Here is a 23,611-nt window from a genome sequence, read left to right as displayed (position 1 = left end):
AGTCAAATGGGCAGAAGTCAGAGCTGGGTTTTTGCATTTGGGACCTGAGGACAACTTTATTTATATTTTGGACAAGGATGAATGAATAGGCATTTAAGCACGCACTTGTGCCTGCATTGTAATAAACACTATGCATCAAACTGAAGAAAAACCATCTGCACCCTTCTGGGTTTTTTTTTATTTTAATTATATTTTATTTATGTATTATATTTATTATATTATGACATTTTAATAGACAAGACCACTCTTCTAAGGATGTAATGATCAGAGCAGGGTAAGGTCCCAGAATGCTAAGTGGCAAAGCAGTTCAGATGACTGGAGTGGCTAAGTGTGGGAAACTTCCTCTCCTCCCCGGCACCAGGGCATAGGAATCAGAAATCTCATTGGGAAGAGTGTAGGGCAGAAGGAAAGTAGCATGGTAGGAAGAGGGTAATAGACCTCATATGGGGATCCCTCATTATCTCTAGTAAGAGCAGAGTGGAATTAAAACATTGTCCAAGCTGCCAGATCTGGTGTTCACTTTGTTCAATATCTACTACACACAAAAAGACCATCTGCATGGCAGTAAGAAACAGGTGAAAAGCTCACTTCCAGGACTACAAAAAACTGAGGTTTTCTAAGGTTGCAGAGAGAGGAGAAAAAAAAGAGTTAGCATTAGAAGCCCTCAGTACAAATCCTAGCTCAGTTATGTAACTATGTGATTGTAGACAAGTCATATTACTTCTCAGCCTCAATTGTGCCATTTGTAAATTAAAACTAATAAATAATATACTACTTCTCAGAGTTGTTTCAAGAAATATGGTTTGGACATCTTAACGCATGAGTTGTCAGTCTACAAATTAAAATAAGATTAAGTTCATGAAAGATCAGACGATCAAATAGTATGGTTGCTTTGAGTTTTTTCCCCTATTGGGAGTGGTAGGAGTGTTGATGGTGATACCATAAAGAAAAGGAAAGCCTTTGAAACATTTTTTTAAAGTGTATGAGGGAGGAAAGGTGAGGGTCAGGGAATGACAAGCTAGATGGCTTAGTGGCTAGAGAGCTAAGTCTGGATATGAGTCTTGTGTTCATATGTAGCCTCAGATATTTCCTAGCCATGTGACCCTGGGAAAGTCATTTAACCCCAGTTGCATAGACTTACCACTCTTCTCCCTAGACAAAGGGCAGGAGTTTAAAAAAAAAAAAGTGCATAAAAGAGAACAAAGCTTAATCAAGCCTAGAGTTTTAAAAGCAATTTGTTTTGTTTTTTTTACTTTTTAAAAATCAAATGTATGAAAAAGACTTGTGATCACAATGCTCTTTATTCTCCTTTATAGAAATTGGGTTTTTTTGTAGTTAATTCTGAATAAAAACTAGAACATGAATTATATTTTTTTAAAAGCATGTATCAGGGCAGGATAAAATGGCCTTCATGAAGTTGAAGTGAGATGAGGACCGAGATTAAGATTTGGGAATTGTCTTCTCCCTCTCCCATCCACATGTTGTAAGATTTGTAGCAAATCTTATCTAGCAACAAGTAATTAAAAGCCAAGAATTTGAACTTACTCCAAATTTCACTCCACATTGAAATCTTAAAAGTTTTTTTGAAAGACTTAACTGAAAATGTGACCCAGTACTATTACTTAAAAGGGTTGGGGGGTGGGGATTTTTTTTTTTTTAAATAAAAGCTTTTAATGTCATAAACTTGCTTTTACAGTAACAACTTCACAGCTGTAAACAGTTCCTCCTTATGCTTCTGGGAAATTCAGCACACATGTAGCACAAAACAGAGTGCAGATAAGGCTGAACTGAGCCTAGAGATATTGCTGGCAAATACAAGGATTTGATGAAGAGTTTGGGTATGAAGAGTAAAATCTGATCAGAAAATAGCAGAAACTGATGTCCTCAATTCTTACCATAATGCCAATCTGATCTGTCAAGCATAGTCAAAGGCCTGATGCCCTTTCCAAGCTGAATAGTTAGATTACTATTGTGTTTATTTACCCCCAACAAATTAATTCACGAAATACCTGCTGTGATAGGTATTATGGAGAAAAAGCAGAGAGAAACAGAAAGAGGGAGAGAGGGGTGGGGAGAGAGAGAAAGAGACAGACAGAGACAGACAGACAGACAGTCAGAGAGAGAGAGAGAGAGAGAGAGAGAATGAATAGGAGAGGCTCATGTGTTACCAGACATTGAATACGATAGAATAACTATTTAAAGAATTGTTTTTAATGGAAGGGTACACAAAGGGATCTTGGAACAGGAAGGAGGCTGGGAGTTGGGTGTTAAGGAAGTTTTGTTTAGAATCTTTATCCGTGTACTTTGTTAGGGAATGGAGAATGGCAAAGAGGTGAAGGAGACCTGTGCTAAAAATAGGACAAGCTTCAAGTCCTAGGAAAAGGGACTATTTCCGCCAAACTCACTGGGAAGGAGGGGGCCTTGTGCTATTCCCACTTAACTACTAGAAACAATGGGGCAATTATCTTTTTAGGCCCTTGACATGCAAATTTTCCATAAAAGCTTACATTAGATACTACACACAATAGAGAGTATGTTGATGCCTCACAAATCCTGCTCCATAAAATATTTCACAAGTTACTTTAAGGAGAAAAAAGGAATTTTACTCTTTTGATATAAAAGGCTTAATTGTAAATGCCTGGTTAAATTAATCCTGGAGTTTCAGGAAACCTATTCCATCCCTAAGTATATTCAGTTGTTTCCCAGGTCCTCTGAACTCCAGGCCTGATGCTTTACCTAACTGCCCTTGATGATGGTATAAGACATTATCTGCTGTTAGGAATTTAAGGTCTCCTAAGACAATAAGACAAATATACAAATAACTGTAGTATAACATAGTGTCTGTTAAGTTGGTACTTAATGGTACATAAAATACTTATGTGTATTTAATGTACTTATGTGTACTATAATGTACTTAATGATATTATAGTTTTTCAGTGGGAGAAAACTATTCTTTCTGGGGTTATTTTATTTCATTTGTATTCAGATTCATTAGAAAATGCTTCTAGGAGGGAAATCCTAGTACAGATCAGCTGGATAGATAACAGGAACTAATCCTCAATTTGCTTGTTGACCAGTAGACCAGGATTTGTCAATATCTGTTGTGAAGGGTCAGAGAAGAACTGAGCCTTTACTGTGCTAGTCTTCAGTGTAAAGAGAAAAAAATATGCCTAGAAGAGGAACTGCTCAAGCCAGGGGCTTCATCTGCATACTTAAACTAGTGGCCTGCTTAAAGGTATGAATGTTTTCCAGATGTCTATGCTGTGGTTTCTGCAGATAGTTCTTTGTAAAGAAAGATGTGGAAGTTGGTCTACTACTTTTTTTTTTCCTTTTAAAAACAGGAACAAAAACAAATCCTTAGTACCCAAAATTTTAATGAGAATTTGGGTTTTCTATTGCTTTATCTTGGAACCCAACCAGCTTCTGGGCTATAAAAAGTGGGCAGCTAGGGACCAGCTCTCAGATGGCCAGTGCATCTGTTAGAGTTCCTCGGGCTTCAGAGAAAGAAGCCAAGGATTTCCATTAGGCTCCTGCTACCCACTATAGGACCGGAGGGATGTGATAACTAATGGTCATCTTTAAAGGTCATTTACCTTTCCTTATAGCATATGATCCCCAATCCTTTCTCTCTGATCTGTTGATTAGCACTGATAAACATTGCTAATGATGGATTTAAAGAGCTACTTGGGTTTAATGTTTTATAAATATGATTTCTTGGCAATATTCCAGAATCTACACTTTGTTCTCAGGGCCCTGTAGTTACTAAAGATGTATCAAGAATAAAGACTCTTAAGTTAGCAAAGTAAAAAACTTCACCAAGTTGTTAGGTCACTCAATTTTAACTATTCAGTAAACATTTTTGGAGCATCTATTATATGCTCTAATGGCTGTAAAGATAAATAAGGCAAAATCTAGGTCCTCAAGTTGCTTACAGTCTAATAATGGGCACAGTTTCAAATCTGGCCTCAGATACTTCTTAGCTTTGTGACCCTAGGCAAGTTACTTTTGATACTAAAATAGAAGATAAAGAAAGGTTTGTTTTTTTGTTGTTTTTTTTTTTTTTTTTGTTTTTAAGAAGGCGTCAACAGCTCAATTAATTGTTACAGTACATTGTAGAACAAAGTGTTACAAAGAAAAGGTGTGCACAAAGAGAAATTGTTTTGCAATTGAGATTACTTCATGGATTTGGTCTAAGCCTTGGGATAGCTAGTATTTCAGTGGTTAACAGAATGACATTTAAGTGGGGAAATACTGATTTTTAAGCTTCAAAGTATCATAAAGCTCATCCCTTCTAACCTTTTACAGGTGAAAAAATGGAAACCCAGAGAACTTGTGGCTTGTCAAAGCAAGGTTTTCATGGCCTCTGACCCAGAGGAGTCCTATATTTATTATTCTTTTCCCTGTACTATGGTACAGGCAGAAACAGATATAAATGAATGAGGTAACATTTGCTTAAGCACTTTGTGCTAAACACTTTAGCTTAGTACACTGAGGAAGCAAATAGAAAAGCGAGATAGACCTGTACCCAAGACTTACATTTAGTGTGAGACAGCATGCTAGAGATTGGAGTTGCAAATCAGATGGAAAATGCCCCGTGATCCTTAGGGTTCAGTGACAGAGGTGAGAGGAATGAAGCTTTTAAGGTATAATTTTCAATGGATTAAACCATTTCTATTTCTGATGTTGAATCATTTGATAATAGTGCCAAGGATATTAGTGGTGAGAATTTTTCTTTTTCAAAGTCTAGTTGCAGAGTAGAAAGAGTGACAGTACCTGCAGAGGCAGGTGATAATTAATATCTCCCCAAAGGTTGCTCCCCTGAAATGATAGCTTCTGTGGAAAAGGGCAAATGGTAGCAGGTGGAGGTCTGGCTGCACTACTATTCCCAGAGTTCTTAGGCTTTTCTGCCCATTGAGAATATATTTGGCCAGCATGGAAACACTAAAGCATTCTTCAGAAATAAAAGAGAAGTCCAGTTTGGTTGAAGCAGAAGTTTCAGGAATGTAGATTAAGATTGGGAAAGGGGCATCTAAACTAGGTGGCTCAGTAGAAAGAGTCAGGCTTGGAGAGGAGAAAGAAGTCTTAGTTTTAAATCTGGCCTGAAGACAATTCCTAGCCCTGTGTTTCTGGACAAGTCACTTAACCCCAACTGCCTTACCCCTCTTCTGCCTTGGAATCAATACTTAGTATCAGTTCTGCAATAGAAGGTAAGGATTTAAAAAGATTGGAAATGTCAGAGGCAGGGGAAGTTCATTGTGACCAGATAAAGGAGGCAATCAATTTAACCATTAAGTTCAAGGAAACTAATTTTCTTTTAAAAATATAGCTTATTGCTTATTATTTGACTTAACTATTATAGTCATTTAGAACTTCCCCCTCTGTGACCAAAAAAATTAAGTAAAAATGTCTGATACAGTGACTATATCTGACAACATAAACAATATTCTTGTCTAATTTGCCTAATTGTCTTTCACCCAATGCCATAGGGGTCAGGGAGTATGAATGTTTCGTGTTCTGTGCTTTGGGACTTGTATTGTTTTTTTACTTATTCAGAGTTCATGTCTTTTTAAATTCTCTTTACATTGTTGTAATCAGTCCATATATTATTCTCTTGACACAGCTTATATCATTCTGCTTGAGTTCACAAAATTTCTCACTTTTCTTTGAATTTTTCATATCTGTCATCTCTATTAACACAGTAATATTGCATTATATTCATAGTGTAATTTTTTTCTGCCTAATTTGGAATTGCATATTAGAATCACAGGATGCTAGTAGTGGGTCATCTACTCCAGTCCTCTCTTCTTCCATTTTACAGATAAGAAACCAAAGAATTAAGGTGAAAGGAGGTCTAGAAACCTTTAACAAATTGGGAACAACTATGGGGAAGTAGTCCAGCAATCATTTAAGTTATGACCATTTACATTCCATGATCTGGTGAGGGTGTAGCATTTTTATTGTAGGATCACAAGTTTAAGTTATCCTTTATTGTCTGGGGGAAGGGGACAGCAGACTAAAGAGATGACATTTGAGGGAGAGGTGGAAGAGGAGGCAGTGGTACTCAGTAAATATTTGTTAAGTAATTGACTAATACCACAGTAACAACCTGACTTCAAGGAGTTTTCATTCTAGAAGATGGTAATAAATAAACTAAAACACAGATACACCTTAGATTTAATATAAGTCAATATTAAATCTATCATGATTTAAGTATAAACACAGTTCAGGAGGGACAAAATGATGTTAGGAGCATTCTAAGTAGAGTGGAGAGCCAACTACACAAAAGCAGGAAATGGAATATCATGTACAAGGAACATGTTAATTGGCCAATTTGGATGGAAGCAAGAGTACATGAGGGAGAGTAAGTAATATAAAATCGGCCTGGAAAAATAGATCAAAGCCAAATTGTGAAGGATTTGAAATCCAAAATGGAGTTTATATTTTATTGTAGAGGTGTTTGGGAGATAATAAAGCTTCTTGAGCAAGTGAGGAAGTGATCAAGCTTCTTGAGCATGATAGAACCTTTGCTTTAGAAATTTTCATTTGACAACTTTTTGAAAAATAGATTGCAAAAGGGCAGATAGGAGGACCTAAATTCAGATCTGGCCCTAGATGCTTCCTAGCTTTGTGACCCTGGGCAAGGCTCTTAACCCTCCATTGCCCAGCTCTTGCCCTTCTGTTTAAGAATTGTTATTAGGACAGAAGGTAAGGGAAAATAGATGGGAAGAAATTGGAATCTTGTAAATCATTTAGGAAGCTGACGCAATAGTCCATGTAAGAGAGAAATGGTGAGTACTGAACCAGGGTCCTAGTTAGCTGTATGAGTGAAAAGAAGGGGTCAAATGAAAAGTGTTGTGGAGGTAGAATCAACAAGATGGGGCAATTGATGAAATATGGGTAGGAGATGAGTCAAGAATAAGTAAAAGGTGGGGGCAGCTGGGTGGCCCAATGGATTGATAGCCAGGCTTAGAGACAGGTGGTCCTGGGTTCAAATCTTCCTAGCTGTGTGATTCCCCCTGGGCAAGTCACTTACCTCATTGCCTAGCCCTTAATGCTTTCTGCCTTAATACGAAGTATTGATTCTAAGACTGAAGGTAAGGGTTATTTTTTTTTTTAGTAAGTAAAAGTTAATGAACTTTATTTTGTGCAAGTTGAGTTTGAGATGCCTGTAGGACTTCCTGGAGAAGATATCCAACAGATCCAAGGGGTAGTTGGTTATGGAGGGCAGTGGGGGTCAAGAGGTACAGGCTGAATTATTTACAAGTCATCTGCATAAAGATGGAACATAGCAATAAAATAACCTCTTTATGTAAGTATAGATGTGCCTTCCAGAAGAACATCTTTCAACAGTCTGTCTCTTGCATACTGTGAACAGCCTAATGGAACTGCTTAATCATTCCTCACTTGGGAAGTTTGTAGCAAATATTCCCACAGAATGGATTGTGTTTCTACTGCCCAAGGGAAAAGAAGACACTTCTTTTAACACCTGTGGCTCAGTTCAGTTGTGTTTGTATATTTAACATTGTGCTAGGCCTCATGAAGGGGAGGGATACAAAGCAAGTATATATCTCCACCCTCAAGAAGCTCGTTCAGATTTTTTGAGGAGCATCAATTTTAAATTTTTAATGAAGTAACCTGATGAGCTTAACCAGATAAATTAGTCATAATAGTCATTCTTTTACTCAGAAATCTACAATAGGTCCTTGTTATTACATTTAATCCATACCCTTTTCCTGCCTTTTGGGGCCCTCCTCTACCTGGCCTCACTGTATCTATTTAACCTTCTTTGCTATAACATCTCAAAACCGTCACCTTGTATCCAATAACAATGGCTGTTTTCCTCATTTTCAACCAAACCATTTGGAATACTTTCCTTCTTTTCATTGGCCTCTAAATCTTAAGAGTATTTCAGAGTTTAGCCTGAGTGCCCCACCATTTTAATTTCCTAACAAATTTGGTCCTTACAAATAATTTCTTCTCTGACCTCCTAAAGCACTTGCCTTAAATCATATACTTTTTTTAAATCAAGTATTATATTTTATATTGTTTTTGTTTCCAAATAGAGTGTAAGCCCTATTGTAGTCTCTTATAAGCAGAGACTATAATACTTCCTTCCCATTCTTGCCAATATCTAGGCCAGTGCTGGGTTTAAGAAATGCACGGTAATAATGAAAATAGTGCTTTAGGTAGATGTTAATGCTATCACTGTTTACAAGTATGTTTGAGAGGAAGAGATTAGCATTAGAGAGGCCAATTTGAAGGATATTAAAGTAGCCTATAAGTTAATTATTAAGAATATGAATAGTGACACTAAGGCTACAGAATAGATAAATCCAAGCTCAATTTTTAAATAATAACTTTGATGGATTTCTCAGACAGATGGCACACTGTAGCCTTGCTGCCTCTTCTATTACCAACCCACAGTTATTCCTCAGTGAGACTGGAGCTTGCTTGCCAATGCCCAGAGTACTCAGAATTTAGGATTGCAACAAGGCAGGAGGTTGCCCAGAAGGCCAACTATTAGCATCAGTAGACTTGGCTGGTCTCCAATTTTCTAGTCTTCAGCATGGAGAAAGCCCCTAGCAAAAGGCCTTTGCGACTATAATTTATAACCATGTTTTTTATATATCCCATTTCACCAGATGCCGATCACTATACATTCTTTTTTTTTTTTTTCCCTTTTACTTCAGTGTATTGTCTCATAGGTGGAAGAGTGGTAAGGGTGGGCAATGGGGGTCAATTGACTTGCCCAGGGTCACACAGCTGGGAAGTGGCTGAGGCCGGGTTTGAACCTAGGACCTCCCATCTCTAGGCCTGACTCTCACTCCACTGAGCTACCCAGCTGCCCAACTATACATTCTTTATTGCATATTATAGCCATGAGGCCAGTTCTTGCTCTTAATAAATTCCTTTTGTATTGAAGTTTGATTCCCAAATAAGGAACAAAAACAATCATTGGCCTTTTGACCTTTGGCTCTTCCCATACTTCAGAAGCATGATATCCAACTGCCTTTATTATACAACCTTTGCTGACAAAATGAAATTGTGGGCAGACTCCCAGAACTGAGTGCTTGGGGTAACTGAGACCCTTGGCTATATACAACAGAGTCCCCAACATTGATTTTGGGATAAGTATAACAGATGCTAGAAGGGATTATGGAATTAATGGGGCCATGAAATCCAGCAAGAGGGGCTACAAGGCCTGAAAATGTGGCCTCCTCAACATTGACTTCATTTTAGATTCAGTTTTTATCTCAGTTCTCTAGTTTCCTAGTAATTATAGATTTTAAAATCACAGATTAAGGTAAAGTAATACTAGAAGGAGATTAGATGACAAAAAGTTGCTGATCTCAGAAAGAAACATGAATATTATTTTTTAAAGAAGCACAATTCAAATAGCATGTAGTATTTATTTCAAGGGTTTTGTTTTTCATGGTTGGGAGTGGGATACCTGAATATTAATGCTAGTTCATTGAAAAAAATTAAACATTTAAGTATTTTGTTTAAAACTCAGATGATGTATACTTGCCCGTGTAAAGTGTTTAAATGGTAGCTAGTTTCCCATACCAGTCTACAACAGCCAATTTGACCCATAAGATACTTTAAATATATTTTCACTACACCTAGAAACCATCCTTTATAACAGGGGGTCGGCAACGTATGGCTCTCGAGCCATATCTGGCTCTTTTGAGGGTCAGATATGGCTATTTCTTTCTTTTTTTTTTTTTTTATAGATTTTTTTTTTAAACCCTTGTACTTCGGTGTATTGTCTCATAGGTGGAAGATTGGTAAGGGTGGGTCAAGTGACCTGCCCAGGGTCACACAGCTGGGAAGTGGCTGAGGCCGGGTTTGAACCTAGGACCTCCCGTCTCTAGGCCTGACTCTCACTCCACTGAGCTACCCAGCTGCCCCCCCAGATATGGCTATTTCTGCAGGAGCCATAAAGTCAATTTTTTTTTTAGCACTGTTACAGGAGCACATACTGTTGTTACAGGAGCGCGCACTGTGAGCACTGTACGGCTCTCACAAAATTACATTTTAAAAAATGTGGCGTTTATGGCTCTCACGGCCAAAAAGGTTGCCGACCACTGCTTTATAATATTGTTTTATTGAGTTAGTCAATTAATGGCTTCCCTCCTATACAGGGTATCCCAAAAGTCTTCACAAAGTTTTAAGCTTTAACAAGCTTTTAATAAAGTTTGCTTGTTTTCTTTTTTTTCCTTCTCCTTGCTTTGATAGGAAAACACACTATATTTTAGAAAAATGTATCCAGAGTAGATGAATTTTTTTTTTTTTAAGTTTTGGCATTTAGAAAGGAATATACCAATACTTCATTGAATCTGTTAATTCTTTTCATTGGTGAGGATCACAATTCATATTTTTTTCCATCCTTTTGATGGATTCTTGTCCATTTCCTCCAATGAGTCCTCCGTTAAAAGATTTGTGCAGTACACCAGGATTTTCCTCTGGAACTTTAAAAATTTCATGGATCTCAAGGCTGCCCATGTTTTTATCCCTTGCTTCTTTACAAATGACTAGCCTAGCTCTTAAGCCATTTTCACCCAAATCATCATTAGTAGTATTTAATAACAAGCTAATAAGCCTGTCATCCATATCTCTATTCCCTTATAGAGTCTAAGATTTTGAATTTTCATGGTGATTACAGTGTTGCATGATCAGCAGTCATATAACATTACTGGGAAAATGTTGTTAAAAAGATTGGGATTTGTGTCATTGAAAGTAATAAACATTTTCTGAAGTGACATCCAGCCCACTCTTCTTCCCCTGTTCAAGTCTATGCCCAGCTTATTTATCCACTTATAATACTTATCATTTCTATGTGTGTGTATATACACATACATATATACATGTATACATACAACAAACACATGCATGTATTATGAGCTAGGCAACATCCCATTCAGTTGTGTGCATTAAAGGAGTAAAAAGTTTATAGTTATCTAGAAAATTCACTTATATTGAACATATTTAATTCCTACATGATAATGAATAAGTGTATCCTAATACATCTATAGAGATCTCTAGCACATAGTACATNGAGAGAGAGAGAGAGAGAGAGAGAGAGAGAGAGAGAGAGAGAGAGAGAGAGAGAGAGAGACAGAGAGAGACAGAGAGAGACAGAGAGACACTTCCTGTGAAGAACTTTATTGCTAAACAGTGGGGAGGAGGGATTTCTGAGGTATCCCTTATACCACCATTGGCAAAGGTTTTCAAGTTCACATGCCCACACTGCAACTTCAAGCTGCCTATGATCCTCCCTCATTACCCCAGAAAGCAGAGGTGGGGAAGTGCTCACTTTGAGAGGCTGGACAGAAGGGTGGTGCATGCATAAAATGCCCTTGGGCTCTGGGAAAAAAGGGGAATGGAGCACACCCCACACCCCCCACTCCGAGGTGCCTGGGTACACTTGCCATGTCTTCACCAATGCTGCCCCAAATACTATCTTCTCTCCCCTCTAACCCTCAGTGTAAATTTTTGTTCCACATATATATCTTTCACATCATTTTCTAAAAACAGGATTTGCTAGAGAGAGATTTTTTTAAAAAAACAACATGAAGGAATTAGACTCCTTAGAGGAGTAACAGAAGGACCCAGTGGCCAAGACAAACTTTAACAATTTCATCAGAAGGGAGGTCTACCACACCAAGCTTTTCAGAGTTCTTAAAGCATTAGCGCTGTATACAAAAGAAATATATTTTAGCTTATCTGTCCAGTAATCATTTTCCGATCCTTTTTTCTTTCCATACTTCTCCTTGTTGCCTGAACTCAAGAGATTTACAGATCAGAAAAAAAGTTGTTTAAACAAGCCACCCAAACCTGTCTATCCATATTAGATTTTCCCCTCCTCCCTTTTCCCCCCATCAGCACACTCTGGCCTTGATCTCCTTTTCCATTCATTCATTATTTCTCTGGTTTGCAGATTTCACTAGGAGAAACACCCAGATTTATAAACATGTGTTCACTCCCAGCTGTTCAGGGCTAGGAGTCACATTCATCTTCTAATTGTGTGCCTGTTCTCTTTGCAGCTGCACTTGTCTGCCCTTGTAAATGAGATGCCTATCTCAGAGTCTTACCTTGCTCAGATAAATACATTCAACTCCATGGACTTTGCTCCTAGTCAAATTAGTTATGCAGTAATCAGAGCAGCCTATCTCTGGGAGGAAACATCCACTTGAGTTCACTCTGCTAATGGCTAGAAATTATTTAGTGTAATTGCTTTCTTGGGGGAGGTAGTGCCTGAAGAGACCTGAGAAAAAGTTTTATTTTAGTCCCTTTGGTACAGAAGTCCTTTCAACATTTTAGAGCCCCTGTTCCATCTGGGAATGAAGGTTCTAGGTATTCATAAAAAGAGGTGATTGTTAAGTGATTAAGCCAAAATTCCATTCCACCATAGTATCTTTAGTGATTAAGAATTCCTGTTCAGAGAATATTTTCTTGAATTCCTTATCCTATCCTTATTTAGTGAAAGCAGCCTAAAGGTTCATCCCAGAAAGAGTTACATGTATCCTTTCCCAGGGACAAGGCCATATTATTAAAGGGATGTGCCTTGTTTCCTCATCTTAGAACCCTAATATTTTGTGGTCTTGGACTTCCATGCCCCTTTCATATTTGGGGGGGGGAGGTCCTTCTAGTTGTTCTCTTTAGTTCTATTCACTTCCACAAAGTGCTCTCTTTCCAGTCTTCCCCTCTGTTTGGCATAGGGAGTACTATCCCCTCTCGTTGTGCAAAGAAGGCTTTTAAGTACTCTATCTTAACAGCCAGTGGCAAAGGCAGGCTAAAAGTCTAATTCCATAATTTTCTAATTCAGGATAAGTTTTTAATGTTAAGTGTCTTTGCCAAAAGGAAGTAAATTTTCACAATACATTATCTCATTTGATCCTCACAACCATCCTGAAACAGGTACAAAGTAGTATTATTCCTTTTTTCAGATGTGGAAATTGATACTCCAAGAGGATAAATAACTTGCCGAGTGTTACACAGCTAATAAATAGCAGAGCTAGAACTCTTTGACTCTTCAGTTCATTTGGCCCAGGCTGCTTCTCATCAGCTAAAATCCTTGCCTTCATGTAGCCCATATGTTTGCCAAAATGTTCTAACTTGTGTTTCTTTTAAATATGTATCACAAGCCCCAGACCAGTCTAAATGATCATAGCCTACTATATGAGCCCCAAGATCCAGGATGCTACTGAGATGGATCCCATTCCCTTAATAATTGGAAGGTTGGCATCAGCACCCATTCCTAAGTTTTCTTTGTATTTCAGGAATGTTGGTGGTAAATGTGACATGGAGGAACAAGACCTACGTGGGCACCCTTCTTGACTGCACACGTCATGATTGGGCCCCCCCCAGGTGAGCTTTCTTTTCGCTTTCTATTAGAATTCAAGTCCAATTTTATACAAATAAAGACAAATCTAAATAATTAGAAAAATATTCATTGCTTGTAAGTAGGCCAAGCCAATAAAAATGATAATACTACCCAAATTAATTTATTCACTGACACACCAATCAGGCTACCAAAGAATTACTTTATATAGAGAGCTTACAAAAAATAAGAAGATTCATGTAGAGGAACAAAAGGTGAAGAATGTCAAGATAATTAATAGGGGAAAGGGGGAAGAGGGTGTTTGGATTATCTATACCAAGTCTCAAACTCTTCTACATAGCCATAATCATTGAAACAATTCTGTCCTGGGTAGGAAATGGAGAGGCTAATCAGTGAATAAAATATACAAAATACAGAAGCAAATGATAAAGTAGTCCTTTATATACCCTAACCTGATATTTGATAAACCCAGAGATCCTAGCTGTTGGAGCAAGAACTCACTATTCAACAAAAACTATTGGGAAAATTAGAAAGAAATCTGGCAGAAACTGGGTATAGAACAACATCTAACTAAGGATAGCTCAAAATAGATATATGATTTAGGCATAAAAGAGGTTGCCATAATAAATAAATTAAAGAACCCTGGACATTAGACAAATGGATAGGGAAAGAGTACATGATTGAACAAGAGAGGGTCACAAGAATTAAAATGGACAATTTTGATTACATAAAATTAAAAAGGTTTTTCAGTGCAGCTAAAATTAGAAGAGAGGTGGGGTGGGTCTTTTCAGCAAATTTCTCTAATAAGAGTAATTTCCAAGATATATAGAGAACTGAATCAAATTTATAAGAATAACCATTATTTTGCTCAGATGATAACTATTCAAGATAGCATTAAACAGTTTTCAGAGAAAGTAATCTAAAACTCTCAATAGCTATATGGGGAAAAAATGTTCTGAGTCACCAATAGTTAAAAGAGTTCTGAAGAACCATCTTATACCTATCAGAATGTTAAATTAACAAAAAAAGGAAAATGAGAAGTGCTGAAGGGACTGTGGGAAAACAGGTATATTAATGCACTGTTGGAGCTATAAACTGGTCCAGCCATTTTGGAAAGGTGATGATAATTATGTCCAAAAAACTATTGAACTGCATATACCCTTTGATCCAAAATACCATTACTAAGTCTATATACCCCAAAGAGATCAAAGGAAGAAGAACAGGACTCATATGTACAAAAATATTTATAGCAACTTATTTTCATAATGGCAAAGAATTGCAAACCAAGAGTGTACCTGTCAGGTGAGTAATAGCTGAATGTGTTATATCACTGATTCCCAAAGTGGGTACTTCCGCCCCCTAGTGGGTGCTGCAGCAATCCAGGAGAACGGTGATGGCCACAGGTGCATTTATCTTTCCTATTAATTGCTATTAAAATATAAAAAAAATTAATTTCCAGGGGGCTAAGTAATACTTTTCTGGAAGGGGGCGGTAGGCCAAAAAAGTTTGGGAACCACTGTAATAGTATATGAAGGTGATGAAATATTGTGTCTGTGTGCTATAAAAAATGATGGGTGGGAGGGCGTGGTGGTTTCAGAGAGACCTGGGAAAATAACTATGAACTGATGCAGAGTCAAGCGAGCAGAACAGAGATAATAGTTTTATACAGTAATAGTAATATCGTCAAAACAAACATCTTTGAAAGATTTCTGAACCTTGATCAGCATAATGATCAATCACAGTTCCAATGGACTCAGGATGACACATGTCCCCCACCTTCAGTAGTAAACTCAGAGTAAAGATTGAGGCTTTTTTTCCTTTGATATGGATAATACCGGAATTTGTTTTGTTTGATTATATATATTTGTAATGAGTTTAGGTTTTCTTTGTGGGGGCTGATTGGGAGGGAGAGAATTCAGAGTTGAAAATAAAATTGAATTTTTAAAAAAGATTAAAGCTGACTCTCCAACTGAGGACTAGAGTTGAACACTCACAAAATATCTACCCTTTTCTATACCTTGTTCTTTGTGACTTATCTGGCCCATATTCTTTATACCTTCATGAAAGCCTAGCTTCCTCTCATTGCCCATGTGGTGACTAGGCAACAGTGCAGATATCATACACTGGTGCTTAACTTTCACTGATTATTGAGATTCCATATCTTCTTTATCATAGTCTTTAGCTGGAGAAGGTTGCCTTCCCTCCCCTGTTTAATGGTGACTAGAAGAATTGGATATTCCATAGGAATAGGTCTGCATGTTGCTTTTTAGAATTTAATATGTATTCTCTGAAGCAAACATAAAAGAATAAAAGTGAAATAAATTATATTGGTACTATGAGTAGAAGTAATATATGCCTGTTTCGCATATAACCCAGATTGAATTGCTTTTCAACTCTGGGAGGGAGAGGGAGATGATACGAGTCATATAACTTTGGAAAGCTTATGTGGAAATTAACTATTAAATAAATAAAGTATTTTGAATTGGCCAAAAAAGTAACATATGCCCTCTAATAGAATGTAAGATCTTTGAAGGCAGGGAACTATTTTCCTTTTATCTTTGGTTTCCCTAGTACAGAGCACAGAGGCCCTTAATAAATCCATGCTGAATTGAAATTTATTTTTTAAAAAAACCAAAATATGACAACTTATAATACAGAAATATTGTAATCCTCCTACAACAAAGCATTCAACAACTATTTTAAAACTAAATAGAGGGGCATCTAAGTAGCACAGTAGGTGCTAGCCAATCTTAGAATTGAGAGAACCTGGGTTCAAAACTGGCCACAGACACTTCTAATGTGTGACCCTCAGCAAGTCACTTAACCCCAGCTGCTTAGCTCTTGCTGCTTTCCTGTCTTAGAATTGATACTAAGGCAGAAGGTAAGGGTTAAAAGAAAGAGGGGAAAACCTAAATATATTATATTTTTAAATTTTCAAGAATTAGAAGCCAGGGAAATCTCCCCCTTTTTCATGCTGACTATTCCTACTGTATACCGGTGTAGTCTGTATGTAGTAAATAGTACTTGAATAACATGAGCTATTCATTGAGATGAAGACTTTGTCTCCTATCTCACTGGGGCATTGTAGACAGGGAGAAATAGACTGAAACCCCAGTGCCTCTTACATTCCCCCTGTATACGAGAAGAGTCATTTGGGTGCCTTGAGACCTATTTCAGTAGAAGATACCTCTTAACCAGTTCATTGATGTTGGTGCCTTGGTTTAGGTGCACTTAGATTCTACCTAACTCTGTTTTCTGCGCAACATACAATAATATTCCCCAAAGGGAACTATTTGAAAGGTTTCTTCAGCCCTTGGTGAGGTAGCTTTGAACATCTTTCTCAGTTCTCTGAGAAATTAGATATTGGAAGCTGCTAATAGACTATTAGTTCAGCAGATAGAAATTTGCTGCTTTGATTCAGGCTGTGTCATTTTCAAGAAAATTGTTAGAGCTGAAACAGTGCAGAAAGACACAAGTTTCCTGTCCTTTTAGATCTGGAAAGAAAGGTCATAACAGCACTCCAGAAAACACTTTCCGGGAAAACCCAAACACTTCAAGTCAATAAGTTAAACCCCACTTGAGTTCTTAATCATAGGCAATGTTCAGAGTACCTTGAAGAACTATTATGGGATTGATCAGTCTAAGAAGGGGGACCATCCTGAATAGAAATTTTCAAGTACATAGACATAGCTCAACCTCCTTGCTCAGGGTTTCCTTGGATACTTCATAGTATGGTTTGGGGAATGTACAGGCTGCCAGGTGGTACAAAATAGAGAACACTGGGGCTAGAGTTGGAAAGATCTGAGTTCAAATCCTGCCTCAGACATTGACCAATTTTGTTTCCTTGAGCAAGGTACTTAACTACTGCTTGGCTCAGTTTCCTCTGCTGAAAATTGGGGATCCTAATAGAATAGCATCAGCCTCCCTGAGTTGTGAGGATCAAATGTGATCATTTTTGGGGGGTAGGGTGAGGTGTGACTTGCCCAGAGTCACACAGATAGGAAATACGAGGCTAGACTTGACTCCCAAGTCCTCCCAACTCCAGACCTGGCACTCTCCCCACCCTGCTACTTAGCTGCCTCTTGAATGAGATATTTGTATAGTGCTTTAGCACAGTGCCTGGCACATAGTAGATACTACATAAGTGCAAGTGATGATGATGACATTGTGGTCATGGTTAGCCAGTAAATCTCTGGGACTTTAGATATATTTATTAAGGGATCGTTGATAACCACCTAGGTTTTCAAAGCTTAGTAGTGTACTATAAACCAGCACTAAGAACAGTGATCTCAACTGGTGCCATGTGGTGAGGGTGAAGGCTTCCATAGAGAAGAAAGTAGGGAGGTTTGTTTGTGGGCCAAACCTTGTTTATTTGGTCTGGTGTCACCCAGCCAAGAGCCAAAGCTCCCCCTGGAGCAGCAGTCACACTGACTTTCTCTTCCTAACCAGAAACATTTACTTAGTTGGGATTTGGAGGCTAAAGGGAACTCGGGAAGCTCAGACCTAGCCTTACACATTTTCTAACTATGTGGCCTTGGGCAACTCACTTAAACTCTGTTTATTTCCCTTTCCTCATCTGGAAAATGGGAATCACAGTAACACTCAAGTTTTTGTAAAGATCAAATGAGAGGATATTTGCAAAGTATTCTTTAGTACAGTGTCTGGCACATAGTAGGTACCTATATAAATGCTAGTTATTATTTCTGTTATTATTACTGTCTTGTTACTGCTACTACTTAGGTTCTGTGACTCCCCCACCAGCGACCTGGAGATGCGCAATGGCCGAGGCAGAGGTAAGCGCATGCGTCCCAACAGCAACACACCCGTAAATGAGACAGCTACAGCTTCTGACAGCAAAGGGACCAGCAACAGCAGCAAGACTCGGGCAGGGGCTAACAGCAAAGGCCGACGGGGCAGCCAGAATTCCTCAGAGCACCGCCCTCCCCCAACCACTACCACTGAGGATGTCAAGGCCAGTCCTTCCTCTGCAAATAAGCGAAAAAATAAACCCCTTTCTGACATGGAGCTGAACTCTAGCTCTGAGGACTCAAAAGGGAGCAAGAGAGTCCGAACCAATTCCATGGGCTCAGCCACTGGACCTCTTCCTGGGGTCAAGGTAGAACCTGCCATCTTAGATAGAAATTGCCCCTCCCCAGTCCTCATTGACTGCCCCCACCCAAACTGCAACAAGAAATACAAGCACATCAATGGACTAAAGTACCATCAGGCCCATGCACACACAGATGATGACAGCAAGCCAGAAGCTGATGGAGACAGTGAATATGGGGAGGAACCTTCCCTGCACACAGACCTTGGGAGCTGTAATGGTGCCTCAGTCTCCCAGAAAGGCTCCCTCTCCCCTGCCCGCTCAGCCACCCCAAAAGTCCGACTGGTGGAACCCCATAGCCCCTCTCCTTCAAGCAAATTCAGCACAAAGGGCCTCTGTAAGAAGAAACTGGGCGGGGAAGGGGACACAGACCCTGGGGCCCTGTCCAATGATGGCTCTGAGGATGGTCCCTCAGTAGTGGATGAGACAAGCAATGATGGCTTTGATTCATTGGAGAAGAGATGTTTGGACAAGGACAAATCTAAAAAATCTTCTAGTTCAAAACCTGAAAAGATTCCTTCCAAGAGTTTAAAGTCAGCCCGGCCCATTGCCCCTGCCATTCCCCCTCAACAGATCTACACCTTCCAGACTGCCACCTTCACAGCGGCCAGCCCAGGTTCTTCTTCTGGTTTGACTACTACAGTCGTCCAGGCCATGCCCAATAGCCCACAGCTTAAACCTATTCAGCCCAAGCCTACTGTGATGGGAGAGCCTTTCACTGTCAACCCTGCCCTGACTCCAGCCAAGGACAAGAAGAAGAAAGAAAAAAAGAAGAAAGAGTTGAAGGAACTTGAAAATCCCCTGACCCCTGGGAAAGTTTGCCGAGCCGAAGAAGGCAAGAGCCCATTCAGGGAGTCATCCAGTGATGATCGGACCAAAAGCGAGGGGCTCCTTAATGGCTCCTCAGACCCCCACCAGAGCCGGCTGGCCAGCATCAAAGCTGAGGCAGACAAGATCTACAGCTTTACAGATAATGCCCCTAGTCCTTCCATTGGCAGCAGCAGTCGATTAGATAGCACAACTCCTGCCCAGCCCATGACCCCCCTGCATGTCGTCACTCAGAATGGAGCAGAGGCTGGTTCTGTTAAAAACAACAGTCCTGCATACTCTGACATCTCAGATGCTGGAGAGGATGGGGAAGGCAAGGTAGACAGTGTCAAATCAAAAGACCCCGACCAGTTAGTCAAAGAAGGGGCTAAGAAAACTCTTTTCCCCCCTCAGCCCCAGAGCAAAGACTCCCCCTATTACCAAGGCTTTGAGACCTACTACTCTCCAGGCTACCCTCAGTCCAGCCCCGGGACACTGAACCCCAGCAGTCAGACTGGAGTGGAGAGCCAGTCACTGAAGGTGAAGAAGGATGAGGAACCTGAGAACACTGAGGCAAAAGTCAAGAACGAGGGTTGTGAGGACAAGAAGCCAGAGCTAAGCAGTTCTAGTCAGCAGCCTTCCGTCATTCAGCAGCGCCCTAACATGTACATGCAGTCACTGTACTATAACCAGTACGCCTATGTTCCTCCCTATGGCTACAGTGATCAGAGCTATCACACCCACCTCCTCAGCACCAACACAGCTTACCGCCAGCAGTACGAAGAACAGCAGAAGCGACAGAGCTTAGAGCAGCAGCAGCAGCAGCGGGGGCTGGAGAAGAAGGTGGAGCTGAGCCTGAAGGAGCGGGAGGCTGCTCTCAAGGAGGAGTGGAAACAGAAGCCATCCGTTCCACCGACACTCACCAAAGCCCCAAGCCTGACAGACCTCGTGAAGTCAGGGCCTGGTAAGGCCAAAGAGCCAGGGGCTGACCCTGCCAAGTCTGTCATCATCCCCAAGCTGGAGGACTCCTCCAAGCTCCCTGGTCAGGCAGCTGAGGGACTCAAGGTGAAACTGAGCGAGGCCAGCCACCTGGGCAAAGAGGCCTCTGACTCCAAAGCGGCTGCCGAGTGTGGCCGGCAGACGGACGTGGACCCCGTGCTGTGGTACCGACAGGTAACTTGCTGGGACTCTTCTTTCTTTGATGGCTTCTCCGTCCTTCCTTTCCATACTCATCCTGCCCCAATGTTCATTTTCCTCTTGTATAAAAATGGCAAGAATTAGTGTCTCAAGAGAGGTTGGTGAGACTTCTAGATCCACTATGCACTTTCAGGTAGTACTCAGTACTTTGAAAACACTGTTACTCACCTCTTCTGAGACTCCTTAACACCTAGGGAACTAACTAAGGTGTAGCTCTGATTTCTATTAGAGGCAGGATGAGAGAGAAGAAAGAGCATAGCCTTTGGTTTTGCCACTAGCTAACTACAAGACCTTGGATAACTCACTTTCCTTGTCTGAGCCTTGGTTTGTTTCTTCATCTATCAATGGAGGGCCCTGGACTCGAGGATCTCTGAGATCCCATCCATCTCCATTCTGTGGTGCTCAGACAGGCAATGATATGCCCATGGTCATATTAGTAGTTTAACAGCAGTTCTTAGACTCTCATGCCTGACTGCTAGTAGTCTAATGTTCTTTCTTCTATACTAAACTGTCATCATACCTGTTTGAAAGGTTTTTATTCTTGGGAATTTGGCCTCTCAGCTCCTGTGAAATGGGCTGGTGATAGTCTTCCATTCTCTATTGAGAAGCACTGCTAAGAAAAGAATGGGGAGGGAGGGACAAATTGGGACTGAGAACTTGCCTTGCCATGGAGTCAGTGATGGCAGTCCTTTTAGAGACCTCATGCCATGCCCCACCCCCACACACTGAGGAAGGAGGAAGTGCTCCTAGTGGGCTGCTTGGTCAGAAAATGTTATCGGGCACCTGGGAGAGAGGGGGAGGGGAGCAGCTCTGCCTGCGCCCCTTTACCTTTCTAGTAATGAATGGGGGGGGTGCCCACAGAGAATATACTGTGTACCATCTTTGGCATGCCATATGGTATGCCATAGGTTCACCATCACTGCCCTAGATGAATACTTTTATGTTTGCTGCTCTCCCTCTTTCCATATCCCTCTTCTTGAAAAAAAGGTAAGGGCTGACTGCCCCAGAATGCCTTTTAAAGGGTCACCCCCTGTCTTCAGAAGGTGGTTTTCTAAATTGTCTCTTTTTCTTAGTTTAACCTAGTGATCTGGTCTCTTTTCTTTTTCTGTTTGTTTGTTTTTAACCTTTGTTTCTTTTCTTTTATCTTTGTCTCCTACATAAGAATAAAGTGGGAGGGTCTGGGTTAAGTTGCCTGGGGAGAACCTTAAAAGCCAATGTAGCCTCACTCCCCATAATCTGGTTCCTGCTCTGTCCTGGTGTCTCCACTCTGACCTGAATCAGGTTTTTTTCTCCCTCACTCCATTCAATCCCTGAACCCTGGTTGTTGCAGGAGACAGAACCTCGAATGTGGACATATGTTTATCCTGCCAAGTACTCAGATATCAAGTCAGAAGATGAGCGGTGGAAGGAGGAGCGGGACCGAAAGTTGAAGGAGGAAAGAAGTCGGAGTAAGGACTCTGTCCCCAAGGAGGACGGGAAAGAGAGCACAAGTGGAGATTGTAAACTGCCCCCCTCTGAAGAGGCCCGTCTTGGGGGCAAGGAGCCCCGTCCCAGCGTCCATGTGCCTGTGTCCTCCCCTCTCACCCAGCATCAGTCTTATATTCCCTATATGCACGGCTACTCCTACAGCCAATCCTATGACCCAAACCATCCCAGCTACCGGGGCATGCCTGCCGTCATGATGCAGAACTACCCAGGTAGGATATCAGAGCATCAGGGAAATAAAAGTACATAGTTAAAATTGTATTTACCTGACCAGTTCTTGGTCAGGGATGGTTCAGATGGCATCTCATTCAAAAAGGTATCTTCCTTGTAAGGTGCTTCTATGTGCCAGCTGTCAACCCCTTACCTAGAACTAGTTGTCAATGCTCTCCAGCCAGAATGTCCTGATGACCACCAAGGGCAACTACTCACTACTACTCCTCAATTGCCCAGTTGCCATTTATTTAGGCCCCATCAATGACTGAACAGAAACATCTCTATCACAACCACTTTTTCTCTCAAAACCAGGCAGAGTTCTGTATTTCACTTTGGGAAGCATTGGTTTTCAGCTCCTACAGCATGCTCAGAACTGGGCACTAGGTACTTCAAAAGAAGTGAAAAACAGTCTCAGTTCTTAGAGAACCAAAGTGTACACACTTGGATTAAATATATAATCCGAATCAATATACATAATTAAGGGTGATCCTGTGTAGTGTAGTCTAAAAGCCCCCAGTGTTGGAGACATTCAGAAGAAGCAGGAAACACTGTGGAGTCTCAGTCCAGTCAGGTGGCTCCAAAATTTGTGGAACTAAGAGATAGGAAGAGCATCAGACAGAAAGTAAACCCTTTGTTAATGCTTGTTGACTTATCTATAGCTTATTGCTTAATGATTCCAGGCACTCTAGGCCCTTGTCATGGGAAATGCTTATGAAGCTTTCAGAAAAGAGCCATCACCCTCCCTTGCTCCCCACCCCATAGTTTGTTCTTGATGACCCACCAGAGTCATTCAGGATTAAGACATTTCAAGACAAACTTAGAAATAATCTTTCTTTTTCAATCCCTAACCCTTTTCCAAGAGTTCTTGGAGTGAGTCTAGTGGGGAGGGTCAAGCCAGATATGGAGAAGGTCCCTCAAAGAGAAAGCAGATGAAATATCTCTTTGGGGCCAGTGTCCCTTTCCTTTTAGAATTGTGTCAGCATTGACCTCCCAGTGATGTTTTAAGTTTTAGCTAAGCTAATTTTATTGAGGAGCTCTTGAAGGTTGTATCCCTCTTCCAAGGGGTTCCTACAAGGGCATAGGGGACAACCCAGTGATGGCCATTGGAATATGGTACTATCTGCTGAATATTATTTCAATCAGATCCAGTGAAGCTGATGCCCAGGGATCCAGCCTCACCCAAAAGGTCCCCTCTGCCTCATAACTTTTTCCTCCTGTCCTAGGTTCCTATTTGCCCTCCAGCTATTCCTTCTCCCCATATGGTAGCAAGGTCTCAGGGGGTGAAGATGCTGACAAGGCAAGAGCCAGCCCCAGTGTGAGCTGCAAGTCCAGCTCAGAGTCCAAGGCCCTGGACATCTTGCAGCAGCATGCCAGCCACTACAAGAGCAAGTCTCCCACAGTAAGTAAGAGCTTTGGTGGAGTTGGCAGAGCCACACAGACCTAGCCCCACAGAGGAA

At 40.5% G+C, this 23,611-nt stretch overlaps 1 protein-coding gene across 1 annotated transcript in view; it reads left to right on the top strand.

Annotated features, from left to right (window-relative positions):
- The window catches only part of ZNF609 (zinc finger protein 609), a 191,657-nt gene that overhangs the window by 162,944 nt on the left and 5,102 nt on the right, over nt 1-23,611 (top strand). Inside the window, exons 3-6 of the mRNA XM_044665349.1 lie at nt 13,284-13,371; nt 18,086-20,432; nt 21,787-22,153; nt 23,378-23,553. Of these exons, the coding sequence (XP_044521284.1) occupies nt 13,284-13,371; nt 18,086-20,432; nt 21,787-22,153; nt 23,378-23,553 (2,978 nt within the window). The remainder of the gene's footprint in view (nt 1-13,283; nt 13,372-18,085; nt 20,433-21,786; nt 22,154-23,377; nt 23,554-23,611) is intronic.

The sequence above is a fragment of the Gracilinanus agilis genome, chromosome 2 (genome assembly GCF_016433145.1).
Source record: "Gracilinanus agilis isolate LMUSP501 chromosome 2, AgileGrace, whole genome shotgun sequence".
Lineage (NCBI taxonomy): Eukaryota > Metazoa > Chordata > Mammalia > Didelphimorphia > Didelphidae > Gracilinanus > Gracilinanus agilis.
Note: the sequence above shows the minus strand (reverse complement) of the source record. Positions and strands in the feature narration are given on the sequence as shown.